The 13,909-nt window shown below is 45.0% G+C and overlaps 1 protein-coding gene across 14 annotated transcripts in view; it reads left to right on the forward strand.

Moving 5' to 3' along the window:
- Positions 1 to 13,909, forward strand: part of LOC109889974 (protein FAM53B-like) — a 40,395-nt gene that overhangs the window by 19,948 nt on the left and 6,538 nt on the right. For 8 of the 14 annotated variants that reach the window (XR_004209841.1, XR_004209840.1, XM_020481865.2 and 5 more), the window contains 3 exons: positions 6,630 to 6,891; positions 7,480 to 7,534; positions 9,676 to 10,550. Coding sequence is in view for 11 of the 14 variants with exons in the window: in XM_020481865.2 (XP_020337454.1) it covers positions 6,808 to 6,891; positions 7,480 to 7,534; positions 9,676 to 10,550 (1,014 nt within the window). In the remaining 3 variants the exon portion in view is untranslated. Of the gene's footprint in view, positions 1 to 229; positions 348 to 6,629; positions 6,892 to 7,479; positions 7,535 to 9,675; positions 10,551 to 13,909 lie in introns of those variants that run through there. The other 6 variants (XR_004209842.1, XM_031823589.1, XM_020481868.2 and 3 more) reach the window with 3 other exon arrangements.

The following is a 13,909-nucleotide window of genomic DNA, read 5'->3' on the forward strand; positions in this document are numbered from 1 at the left end:
TTCTTTGCCAAGATGTTTCGCCTCTCACAATTGAGGTTTAATGAGCTGAGCGAAATCATGTTTCTTCCATTTGGTCATAATGGTAGCTAAATTACTGTCGGTGTGTTTTGGCAATCCCTTATCCCTACACCTTCATCTTTTACACTATGTGAACGTAGGAACTTTTATTATGACCGTGTTTACACTCTACTGTGAAATACTTGGCAATCATCTCTGATATATCATTTTGCAGGATCAATACGTGACTGTGATGACCCTGCGTCATGAGGAGACACACCTGTAGATTTGTGTAGTAGACACCTACGGGGCGTTAGTAACACACACGCGTGACAGCCAGCCTGGTGGAGGTAAGACAGAGTACAGAAAGATTCTCAGCTGCTGAAAATCCAATTCTCACACATTTACATTAAGATGATAAAAGAGCTGAAGGTGATCATCTGCCATTATATTAGTCTGAAAGTATTGTATGGAAAGAATAACACGTAGTCTAATCCATCTATTATGTTCCACAGAGATTTTGCTGTGATGATGCTAGGCAGGTAGCCTAGCGGTTAAGAGCGTTGAGCCAGTAACTGAGAGGTTGCTGATTTGAATCCCTGAGCCGACTAAGTGAAAAGTCTGTCTGTGCAAGGCCCGTAACCCACTTACCCTCGTTCCAAGTATGCACACGAACACACACAAAGTCATCGAGACTGTTACCAAGCAAGTAGCAGATGGATGTTTGGTTGAATAAGTCATACACTCATTCATGAGAAAGGTGAGCATGTCATTACTCAATGGAATTCCCATAATTTCCCATCATCCTAGGGCTGGGAAATATATTGTGAATAAGCAGTATACCGGTATGAAATTGGACTACTTCACTGTCAGTTTTGCCCTAATTTGTTTGAGTATAAAACTATCCCTTTAGAATGAATTGTTGCCAGTCTAGAGTAATGCACTACTCATAAAACATATTTAGAACTATTATTATTCAGAAACATAAAATATCGCCATACCGTCAAAATAATATGATATTTTGGTCATAACATCACTCTCCACACCAAACACACCCACAACATTCATCCCCTAGCTCCCACAAAACGAGACCTGCAGTGTTATGTAACTGTCTTGGAGAGGAGTGGTACCCGGGACGTGTGATTATGGGGTTGGAAGTGACTTTCTTTATAACGTCACCTATTTAAACACCGTAGGAGTGGCCCCCTTAGCTGTGATGGAGCCCTGAGCGTGGGATTAACCATCATGGTCTGGTCTGGAGGCTCTCATGTAACATATCCCTGGTGGATTAGGGCCTGGTTAATGTGCATAGAGCAGCCTGTCAGGGGTAATGGGAGAAACAACATGCTGAGGGAGAGAGGGGTGAGGGGATGAGAGCGGAGGTAATTAGTAGGGTACCTGATGTGTGAAGAGCCCTGGAATGCAAAGGCTTTTCCAGAAGGGGGCCTCTGGTCTGTACCTCCTTTATTACCTCACACTTGGACCCACCCAGTTCAGTCTTGTTCTATAGATTAGGGATAATTTAAGAAGAAGAAGAAGAAGTGATGCTAAATCAGCTTTGACAAGCATAGCATCACTGGACAGGAACAGGGATTGCGGTGTCTGGAGTCCATCTCTCAAGCTTGAACTAATGTACTCCACTGATAAGGAAGTGTTGTACTGTCTAGATATGACTGTCCTAGTTTCTAACATCCAGGTCAGAGGTTGGACATGTGCTCTTGTGGAAAAAGGCTGTGTAATGCAGCATATGTTACACATCCATACTGTAGCATGCTTGCCCTTGTAGACTAGGAATTGTACAGATCAATCAGCAGCAATGTCCTGTAGTGAGGAAACGCAGAGAGATGTTGCAGTAGTTTGAAAAAAAATATTGGCACATCTGGATGGATGTGTTGACGACATCTTGATGTTTACTGTGTGGACAATAAAAGTGGATGTGAAAGCAAGATGGGATATTGCACAAGTTGACTGTGTTCCTCCTTTTCTGATTGAGGGTCAGTGTGTGTGTGTGTGTGGCTACAGTATCTGTGTGTGAGAGACTGATTATAGCTTTGACAAGGCTTTGTGGATTTCCTTTGGCGTTTTTTCTTATCAAATGTTAGCTAATGAGGTGGTTTCTGCTGCTCACCAACACCCTGCAACAGAGTGCTGACTTGTGAGCACAGGGGAAGTGTTATTTGTGTATGTGTCGGTCATTTAAAATGGCAACACATTTTGCACTCCGGTGTGTGTGTGTGTGGGGTGGGGGGTTTACATGTCAGTGCCCTGGAAACCTCGCTCAAGAAAGGTGTGTTTCTCTGGAAACTCTTTCTCAAGAAAGGTGTTTCTTCTCTCTGTTGTTTCCCCCCCTTTGTTACAGGACTGTGTTGTCACTGCTCTTCTTTCAGAGATAAAGAAGTGAATGGCCTTTCAAAGTCCTCATAGAGATAAAGCCTTTATTTGTGTAGAATCAACTTGAAGGCCAAAATCAACCTCCGTTTTACCGCACATCAAGTCAGACGATGTCAAGTAAAATGTTTAATGAATGAGAGCTGCTTTGTTTGTGTTCTCACCAAGCTCCTGTTGCATGATGTTGTGGCGTTTTTGGACAAAGTGTCAAGCCAACGGGTGCTGGGGGGATGGCCGGAGGGCGGCTTGGTATGCCGTGACCTCTCCAGCCTTGCTTTACGACCTCAACATGAGAAAGGGCTGACCCAGTGTTAACTAGAGAGTGATAGCTCTCCTCTGCAGTAACTACATCCAATCAGTGATGGACACCAAACACTGCCACAAAACCTTACAGGGCCCCATATTGTCCCCCCCCAGGCGCCCATTCACAATTCACACGTGCACAGGAAGCAGGGCGAGTATCGATAACGTCATCACATCATCCAAAAACATGGCAGACATTGGATGAATATAAAATGTTAAAGCTGCAATATGTAACTTTTTGGGCAATCTGACCAAATTCACATAGAAATGTAAGTTATAGATCTGTCATTTTCATTGAAAGCAAGTCTAAGAAATGGTAGATCTCTTTTATGTGCACTATTTCTATGCTTCCAGTTCTTACGTTGTTTTTTTTGTGTCTTGTACTTTCGGTTTTGTACAAAAGCTTCAAACGGCTGAAAATACAATATTTTTGTTTATGTAAAAGAGATTTCACAGTGGTTTAGATGGTACAATGATTCTCTACACAATGGAGTCTTGTTTTACCACATAAACTTAAATTAGGCAAATTATTAGAAGTTTAGCAACCAGGAAATGGAGGAGCATTTTCTGGTTGCAAAATTTTTTATATCTTGGAAAAAGTGATGGAACAATAATAGGCCTCAGCAAAAATATTTTTTATAATTCAATGGATGTTTTTTGCACAAAGGTGATGACTAAAGTGTTTTATTAGGAATTTTCTAATCTGACTTCTCTATGTGGCCGTCTATTGAAATTGTATTTCTGGGACGGGGGTCTGTTAAACTGCAGTACCGAAGCAAAACTGTAGGAGCAGTAGAAACCGGGAATCCTAGTCCCTTGGCTTGGTGCTGTTACGAGTACAGTCCTTTCTGCCTCTCCTCAGTAATTAACCCTTGAGAGCCAAGAGGCCTGTGCGCAGACCCAACTTCTATAATGAAGAAAAATCTGTTTAGAATTACTGTTAGGTACAGTACTTCCCCTATGGAATTGGATCATAATTAACTTTTTTCCTTTTAGGGATTTATAAATGCTATTGTCATTTAGTATGATCCTTTTTGGACCTTAACCTGAATTGGAGCCAACAAGTGCAGTAGAATTTACCCAGATATGAAACATGATTTAACCCTTTACACTTGTGGGAATTGGCATACATGGATAGTTTATATGGTAGCAATTGAAAGGGAACAGTTTGGAGATTGTGGGAACATTGTTAAACCAAAGGTGAGTCCACTACAGGTCACCTGACACAACACTAAATCCAAACATCTACTGTACTTTTCGCCACATTTTTTGATAACAAAATCTGAAAATACTCATGGATAACATGATAAGACTATTCCTGGAATATGTGGGGTAGGTTTAAATGAAAGGACTAACTGGTATCTCCATGTGGCCACAGTTCCTAATGCACTTTTATGACTCAAAGAAGAGACTTCAACTTTAAGGTACTGTACCGTTGAGGAACCAGGGCAAGCACACTTGTAGTTTAGTTCGGAACACAACCTTGCGTCCCCGCCATACCACCATTAGAGTTGTTTAAGCAATCCAAAAGTTGTCCAATATAAATCGCAATCTGGGTTCGTATACCTATGCCAAGAGGCCTTACTAAGTTCTAAAATACGATCTTAGGGTGTTCGACTTGAGCAAGGCAATTCAGAGAAACCGGTTGCATATAGAAAGGAGTCAGGTGTGTGTGCCACAGTGACTTTTCCTCACAATAAAAAAACAGGCTCATTCTTGAGAAACTTGAGTGACCCAGGGTAGAACATCATGTTTTCTTGTAGCTGTACACCAAATATAGTGATCATAAATGGTGAAATGTTAAGTGCACATTTGGACTCACAGGTGTTTGGCTTATCTGTATGACATCATAGTTGTATTTATAATAATCCTCAACATCTCATCTTTTTAAAATACACTGAACAAAAATAGAAACGCAATAATTTCACCGATTTTACTGAGTTACAATTCATATAAGGACATTCATTATGCCCATTTCTATGGATTTCACATGCTTGGGAATACAGATATGCATCTGGTAGTGACAGATATCTTTTAAAAAAGGTAGGGGCGTGGATCACAAAACCAGTCAGTATCTGGTGTGTGATCCATTTGCCTCATGCAGTGCGACACATCTCCTTTTGTATAGAGTTGATCAGGCTGTTGATTGTGGCTGGATATAGGCGGGAACTGCAACACTCTGTTGTACAAGTCTGGTGAGTATGAAGGCCATGGAAGAACTAGGACATTTTCAGCTTCCAGGAATTGTGTACAAATCCTTGGGCGCAGCATTATCATGCTGAAATATGAAGTAATGGTGGCAGGTGAATGGCACGACAATGGGCCTCAGGATCTCGTCACGGTATCTCTGTGCATTAAATGCAATTGTGTTTGTTGTCTGTAGTTTATGCATGCCCGTACCATAACCCCACCGCCATCAGCAAACCGCTCTCCCAAAACGCCATACACGCTGTCTGCCATCTGCCCGGTACAGTTAAAACTGGGAAGAGCACACTTCTCCAGCGTGCCAGTGGCCATCGAAGGTGAGCATTTGCCCACTGCAGTCAGGTCAAGACCCTGGTGAGGATGACGAGCACAGTTCGTGCAGAAATTCTTCGGTTGTACAAACCCACAGTTTGTTTCATCGGCTGTTCGGGTGGCTGGTCTCAAATGATCCCGCAGGTGAAGAATCCGGATGTGGAGGTCCTGTGCTGGCTTGGTTACACATGGCCTGCTGCTGTGAGGCTCGTTGAACATGCTGCCAAATTCTCGAAAATGTGTTGGAGGCGGCTTATGTTAGAAAATGAACATTCAATTATCTGGCAATAGCTCTGGTGGACATTCCTGCAGTCAACATGCCAATTGCACACTCCCTCAACTTCAGACATTGGCCTCCCGAGTGGTGGAGCGGTCAAAGGCACTTCATCGCAGTGCTTGAGGCGTCACTACAAACCTGGGTTCAATCCCAGGCTGTGTCACAACCAACCGGGAGTCCCATAGGGCGGTTCACAATTGGCCCAGCGTTGTCCGGGTTAGGGGAGGGTTTGGCTGGCTCCATGCTGTCATGAGACCAGAGAGGAGAGCAGAGGACATGAGGATGGAAAATGTTCCTAGTCTCTTTTTCCCTTGTGGGTGGAGGATTGGGTGGAGGATTGGGTGCAGGGACTGATGCCCTCATTATTTCAACTCCTTTGTTTCCCACAGTTCGCAAGTACAGTACCCCTTTCTTTGTCATATAGTATAATAATGCAACCTTAACGTCCAGTACATTCTCTCCTCTCCAACTGACCCATCCTTTTTCTATCCTCATCCCTTACATGCTCACTCTCCTCCAACTTCATTGAACCATATCTTATGGAGAACCCAGAACAGTCATGGTGTTAGTTGAGGAGCTCTGGAGACTGTGGTAGCTGTGTCCGTTGGCCCACAGTACAAACTGCAAGCTGTCATTAGTAGGCTGTTGATTGGAGAATAAGGCCTGGACCTTTCTAATCAGCTGTTTTGCATGCTATTCCTGATATAGCCTAGCTCTGTCTGTCGGGGGGGATTCAACTGCACGTTTTGGATTAGCTCCCTGGTGTTGTGAGTGAAAGATTCGAAGAGGAGGACTCAGTAAAGAGTGAGCCTGTGCTGTACTGTGTTTGTGGTGTCCCAGCCCAGTGGACTGACTGTATGTGTTTAGACTCGTCTCTCTAAGGGCCCTACTGCCTGCTATACAGACACACCCACAAGGACCAATCCTCCTTTCCTCCTCGCCCTGTGCCTGGGGACACACTGTGGTGGTGTGATGGTAAAGATCATTATGACACGTACTGCAATCATGGCGTGCTCACGCACATTTGTGCCCATTTGCAAATATGCACCCACGCATGCCGGGCGCCATAATGGCATGCACACATTTTTATGGATTGTAATATTTGTGTGTGTGCTCACCAAATCTCTCTCTTTCTGTTGTTGCACAGGGATTGGCTGAATAGCGAGAGACGCTCCCCTACCATCGAGGACACTCTGCAGATGAGAGGTGGTCGTCTGCCCGTCCAAACTGCCCAAAATACCTTCTCCCCATCCGTCCTCACCTAAGATGGCTTCCCACGGCCTTCTCCTGCACTGGAATGGACTGGAGCAGAGCTGTGCCCTACCATGGTGATCATCTTCTCAAAAACACTGGAAAAGAAGAAAGGTGGCGATCATGTAAGGGCTAAGGACACTGAATATTTGCTGCTGGTAAGTAAAACTCTGCTAGCTAGACCTATAACTGAAGTAGTGTAACAAGTTTCTTACAGGTGCCTCTCTCGCTCCACCGGCCTTGGAAACATGAGACTTTCTATTGGCTTCTCTACAATACAGCCTATTGTAGTTTTTGGCAAGGTGCTCGCCACCAAGGTGTATTCATATGGCCTCTACGTTGGTCCTTCTAAATACATTGTATATTATTCTACCTCAGCGTTAAAATCAAGCAATTTGGGTAAAAAGGCTTAAACTGAAATGGGGCCAATTTTAGTAGTTTTACCTCTTTATAACCCTCACTGTGTACTGTAAGGGGTCATCGCAGTTCTGAATGCTGACATTACACTGTATTGCTGTGACTCCTAGTAATGTTAATGACTGCTGCTTTGCCCTATTTCTCTATGAGCCAGCCTGCACCACCCTGCCTGTTATTTTCTCTGAAGTGTGTGTGTGTGTGCACCTTCATGTTCGATGCCTGAAAAGTTATGTACGGACATGTTTGGAGTCTGAGTAAATGAGCCTAGTCTAAGCCATATCCTCTTTGTCTGTTTTTCCCTGTCTATCCCTCCATCTGTCTGTCAACAGCGTGAGCGCCACACCATGAGCAGAGGGACTACCCTCTTCTCCTGTGGTACTGTGGGTGAGTGCATCCCTCTCCCCTTCACTCAGACTGTCCTCACCATAACGCTTCTTATTGTCTCCTCTTAGGCTTTATTGACCTGGGCTGTTGTGGAAACTGGTTGAATTGAACAATCTGCTTTTCATGTCCTCCGTGCTTTTCATAAAAACTGTCTAATTATTTGTTCCCATTCACTCGTGTTCATTTCCTTTGTCTTGTTCACCAGCTTGATGCCTCGTTACAAGCTCCCCTATAACGGTTTCTGCCTGTCCTCCTCCTGTCTCATCTCGCCCTCGTGTCTGGTGTCTGGTGTGCACCTGCCGTCACACAGAGCTGTGTACTGCACTCATGGGACTTAACTGTAACTGAGTGTTGTTTTGCCTTTGTCAATGGTTCCCTTTTGGTTCAGTGAACGTCACACTCCTTATCCCCTCCGCCTGTGTTGAAAGACAAGCCACTGTCAATCAGAGTCTCATTGAACCCCGCCCTGTCGTCTGTTCAATGTACCCGCGAGGGGTTAACGGGATGCACGTCCCACAACTGCTGTTTCTACTGTTACAGCTGACATCACAAGACGTGTTATATATACTATTATATGGCTTCAGGTGGGATTTCAGTCCTTTTTCAACACATTTTTCACTGGGCTAGGTGAACCTTTTTAGATGTTTTCTCCTGTTGTTATTTTGAATGCTAGACATTCTTGTCATGTTGTCGTTGTTGTTTTTTGGGACTGAAACAAAGACTTCTGCCCACCAAAAATGGAGAGAAGCATTTGAAGGGATGGGTTTGGACAGGGGTGGGCCACTTGCTGCCAATTGGGTATCAATAGAGTTCTGTGTTAGCTTTGAGCTCAGTAGTGGCAAAGTTAGCTAGAACCAGTGTGTTAGGTGTTTTGCCTGTGACAAGTAATGTTGGCGTAGTCATTTGTCAAATGCTATCTGAATTTAAACCAATCATTGGTGTATGAAGCCATCCACTTTCACAGAATAATAAGTCTAGCTAGCCTATCCTGCTAACCAAACCAGCTGTCAGACTAAGACACATTTCCCCTGGGATGGCTGCTACCATTATGTTAGGTAGCAATAAGCTGTGCTTAGCAAAGAGATGTTGAGAAGCAATGAAGGGAATGCCCAGACACCTAGCTGCCTCTCTGCCAACATTCATAGGACCTTTTGAAGTTTTTGTTCAGTCAAAGAAAAACCCATCAACAGTCAATCAAGTGGTAGAGCATTGACCTGAATGTTTGTTTTGTGACTGGTAGGGGTGTTGGGCAAACACCACTGTTAACTTGCCACGAGCAGGCGTAGGGTTTGTTAGCTAAGCGTTCTGTGACAACTGCCATGCTATATAATACAAAATGTGATTTGATTAATGACACACTGCCAGGTTGCTTGTATAATCCTGTACTACCAGAAAGCTCAGGCTATTGCCCTGCCAGCCACTATGCAACTGAAAGGTCTACCCAACCCAGGAGCTAGCAGCTCTGTTCCAGCAGGTAGTGTTCTGTCAAGCAGTGCAGCCTGGGTCGATCCAATCCCCTGTCTGTAGCTAGCCATTCTTCTACTATCCTGTCTCCACCTTAACCGGGCATCTAGACCTTGAGTGATGCGCTTCATCTCTCTCTATTAAAACTCCTACCGATGTGACCATACTCGCTTCACACAGTATTGTCTCTAACCAAGAGCTGCTACTGCTGGCCTATTCTTCCTCTGTTCTCAGGCTGCTTACTGTCTATTGTTTTCTGAAGTGAGGTGTGCGTTTTGGGGTATATGTGGTTATTTACTCATTTGATCATCCTAACGCGCATACGTGAAGAAGCTGCACACGGCACCTCACCCTGGAAGTTCAGCCCTGCTGTCCATTTCATTATTGTTTCACATGAAGCTAGCCTCTAGAGGAGATGAAGTGGGATTTTTCACAACTCTGTTAGATGGCATAAGGGGCCTTATGTTAGAGGGGACAATCAGTAAAGAGGAGCATGATATGATAGTAATGATTTCAGCTTAGGCCCCTGATACAATAACTTTCCATCTGTTCTGTCCTGATTTATTATGTCCACTTTTTGATTACATTTTGTCAAATTAAATTATATGTATAAGTGTTCATTCATACGTGTGTGTGTGTGTGTGCGTGTGTGTGTGTGTGTTTGTATGTTTTATAAGTGTGTCCATGTGTTCCAGAGGCAGACAGGTGGCTGGACCTTGGCCGAGGCTGTGCCATCCAGCGAGGGACGCCCTGCGAGTCCGGCGCCAGTCTGGAGAGCCTGTGGGATGTTCTGCCCGAGGAGTGCCAGCGGAGGAGCCTGGTCTGGGGCCACGAGGTTGGCCCTGCCACCGCCATCACCAGCCTCATTCGAGACCTTAACCTTGGCGATGCCAAGCTGGCAGCCACCCAGTCCCTGGCCCTCGCCAACTCCCCTTCAGCCTCCACGGCACCCCCTAGCAAGCGCCAGTGCCGCTCACTCTCCTTCTCTGAAGAGTTTGGTGGCTGCCGGTCTTCATGGAGACCTCAGGTGTCGCGAGTGTGGACGGCGGTGGAGAAGAGGAGGTGCCACAGTGGGGGGAGTGTGCATCGCTGCTCTGGAGGAGGTGGTATAGGAGGTGGTGGAGGTTGTTCAGGGGGTCATTTTCCTGCCATGCAGCGGAGCTCCAGTTTCAGCCTACCCTCCCGCTCCAACAACCCCACAGACGGGGCTCTGGAGCTGCCCTGCTTCACCCAGCGCCTGCCCCTTCACCCCCTGTTCACTGCCTCCCCTACGTCCCCCTCCCACCACCACTACCACCACTCCCTCAGGCCCCTCTCCTTGTCCCATGAGCAGATCAGCCTGCCAGAGCACCACAGGGAGGGGGCCAGCTCCCCGGACTTCACCCAAGAGATGGGGAGACGTGCTGGACAGAGGGCAGGGGGGACTGGGGGCCTGTCCCGGAGCAAGTCCCAGCCCTGCGTCCTGAACGATAAAAAGATCGGCATGAAGCGCAGGAGACCAGAGGATGCACAGGAACCACGGCCCTCCCTGGACCTGGCCAAGATGACCCAGGTTAGTAGCCACTGAGACACACACACACACCCTAATGGTCTGTCAAGAGTGTCTGACCATACCAAATGACTGAAAGGCAACTGTAGATCAAAACATATTAGTGGATTTTGATTATGTTATAATGACTCAGACATTTCACAGAGCTTTATCCTTATTTACTCATCTCGATTAAGAATAGATCAAGTTTCATCCAAGTCTTTACACAGCTTTAATACCTTTAATAACCTGAGTACATAAGGTTAGATCAGGCCAAACAAAATGACTAACAAAGGAGTACTTCTGTTCAGAGATGGGGAACGTTCAAGGCTTCTTTCTCTGTGTCTGATCTGGTGGGGGATTAAAACGGGCTCTATTACGTTTTCTGGGTCAGTGGTTTGTAGCGCAGAGGGTAAGTGTTTTCAAGCCTCCCCTTTGGGAAGTGGCATTAACTAAGGAGCATGTCTTGTGTTCCGTCATGCTTCACACCGCCATGCTCTACCACACTCGGCTCCGGTTATCATTTCATTCACTCTGTTGGGTAAGCACACGATGCAAAGGTTGAACCCACACAGTCCACTCCACCCTGCCTACATTTTTAGCTGGATCACATTCTGCCTGGCCCGGGGGTGGCTTGTTTGTGTAATGTCAGAGGAAGTCATGGAACTTCTCTGTGATTACTACTTGATGGCTCCATATAGACTGGATGTATACAGTTTAATTTTGCACGTTGATCGCAGCCAATTAATAGAGAGACGGCACTATATGCAGTCTTCAATGACCCAAGACTTGCCTGGCTCACTTGGCCCTATCCCTCTGACCAATGAGTCTCCCTTGAGAATAGGCTGAGAGCACAGTTTGGAATTTAAACCCAACACGTATAGGGCTCCTCCAGGACTAGCTCAGTGTAAACACTGATGAAGCTAGCTGATATTACTGTGTGCCTCTCCGCCCCCCTGCTCAGAGGTCCCCTGTCCTCTCTAGAGATCTCTAAATCTGTCCTAGAAAGCATCCAACCTCAACCCCCGCCCCCCCTTCCTGTTCTCTTCCCCCTCTCGAAGAAACTGTTCCTAGCCACACTGAGGGTATAGCCAAGGTTGAATCAACAAGTGTTCAGTAATGGAGCCTAGCATGTTTCCTATGTCCATGCCAGCCGCTAAGAGAGGAAAACCAAGAGCATTTTCATTATCCACACCAGTTACCTCCTCTCTCTGGAATTCCCCAGTACGCCTCTCCAATGGCTCACAGGCTTTTCTTTTGGCATCGAGACTACCCGAATGGAGGCTAGTTTTTTTATAACCTTGTTTTTGTTTTGGGTTGGGATTGCTCGACTGCTCTTTAGCATTGTGTGAGGAGGACTGATGAGATCGTGTGGTGCGGGTTTGATCAGTAGTTTCAAGCCTCACACGCATGAAACCAGATATCCACTTACCGGTATTTACTCTCTCACAACACAGAATACTGTAGGTCACAAAAGCCTACTGACACATGGATATACAAACACATTGTCACAGATGCGCACACCCAAACTCAGTCACTCTCAGTCAAACTCTGTCCTGGTGAGTATAGTAAGGTTTAGGTAAGGTAATGAGTATGACCCTTTAGCAGACTCTCTTATCCAGAGCGATTTACAGTTAGTGCATTCATCTTAAGATAGCTAGGTGGGACAACCACATATCACTGTCATAGTAAGTACTTTTTTGCTGAATAAAGTAGACATCAGCAAAGTCAGGACTAGGGGGGGGGGGGGGGGGGGGGGGTACTATTCGAAGAGGTAGGGTTTCAGATGTTTTCTGCTTGACTGCTATACTGAAACACAAGTAGAGACAGTCTGTATACAGCACTACAGATGTACTGTAGCTCCATATAACTGTACTATATGTTATAAACTATGAACATGGTTGTTATTTTTGTACTGATTAATTGGGTCGTCATTAGTTACCACAGCCCCAAAGTCATAATTTTGGCTAAACCCTGCCTATTTCCACAATCTCTCTTCTTAAAATCTTTTTTTAAACCTAATCTTAACCATACTGCTAACCTTATGCCAAACCTTAAATGAAGGCCCGAAAGGCACATTTTTGTGACAACATTTGTAATGCAGGTTTATGGGCGAGGGGTACGACAGACCCAGAGAGGTGTAAGTGGTCTCTGGATGAGGACAGATGAGGAGTGTTAACTGTTGGTTGGTAAAAAGGAAGTGTTGAGCCGGAAATTTTAGGCTGGTTACAAAATGTGTTCTGCCTGACATTTAAGAGAGAATGAATGGAATAGATTTGATTGTATGGAATTCTGTCCTCTCTAATCCGAGTAGGATTGGTGGGGGAATCATTGAATTGTCTTTTAATTGAGATGTTCATTTGTTATGTCACTCTGTTCATATTTATTGACCTTTTTGGTTTGTGTGGGAAGCAACTCAGATTGACTTTAACGAGCATAATTGCATGAGAATGTGATTGCCCAATTCTCTCTCCGGCTGTTTTTACATGTGAAAGTGATTCAAAAGGGCAAATCCACCTTCAGTCACTGGGTGTGTATGCATATGTCATGACTGTATGATGGTGAACATTAAAAGTGAATGCTTCTTCATGTATGAGAGTTGGGCCTTACCCAGTGAATAACACACACACACACTCCACTCTGTGTAGAGAAACTAGGTGCGAGGTGTCAGGACTAGGTTTACCATGGATTGGTTAAATGGATCAAGGTGTTGCTGTTGCATCATGTAGACCTACCAGCGCTCGTATGACCTCTGTCAAGACTACATCTAAGGGAACTACAGTGAGAATAAAATGTTTGTTATTCAGCAGGTGGAACATGTTGTACATCCATCCCCCTTGTGTTTTGGATCAAATGACTTGTATAACATTTTTTTATAACTAAAAGAAGATAGACCACAGCCTGTCGTTTTCAAATGGGAACAAATGAGTCATAGTGGGCAGAACAAGCACGGAGGTGGGCAGAGCCAAGCACGAGCTAGCGAGATCCTATTGGCGCGTTCTAGCATGCATGTGCATATTTCCGTTAGAGAATGCCTACTCTGTGACGTGAGCATGTGCAATAACTCAATTAGCCTTTTCACTCCTTCTAAACAACGCATTTTTATTTTTTACTTTCAAAAAGTAAAGTCTACAAAACTTAGTCAACTCTGTTTGTAACATATATTTTAGTTTTGGTAACAGAACATGTTATTGAAATGTTTAATCGATGAGAAAATGAGCAGGAATGTCGGCCAACATCCATATCATTCCATCTTCTCCCACTGCCGGCCACTGAGCTTCCCCTCACTACCATATTTGGTAGTGAGTGGAAACGCCAAGCGGATGCTTCACATTTATACATCCGGCGAAATATTTGTCTCATTGTTTTATCTGTGTTTGTAT

This window comes from Oncorhynchus kisutch, linkage group LG4 (genome assembly GCF_002021735.2).
Source record: "Oncorhynchus kisutch isolate 150728-3 linkage group LG4, Okis_V2, whole genome shotgun sequence".
NCBI classification, from domain to species: Eukaryota; Metazoa; Chordata; class Actinopteri; order Salmoniformes; family Salmonidae; genus Oncorhynchus; species Oncorhynchus kisutch.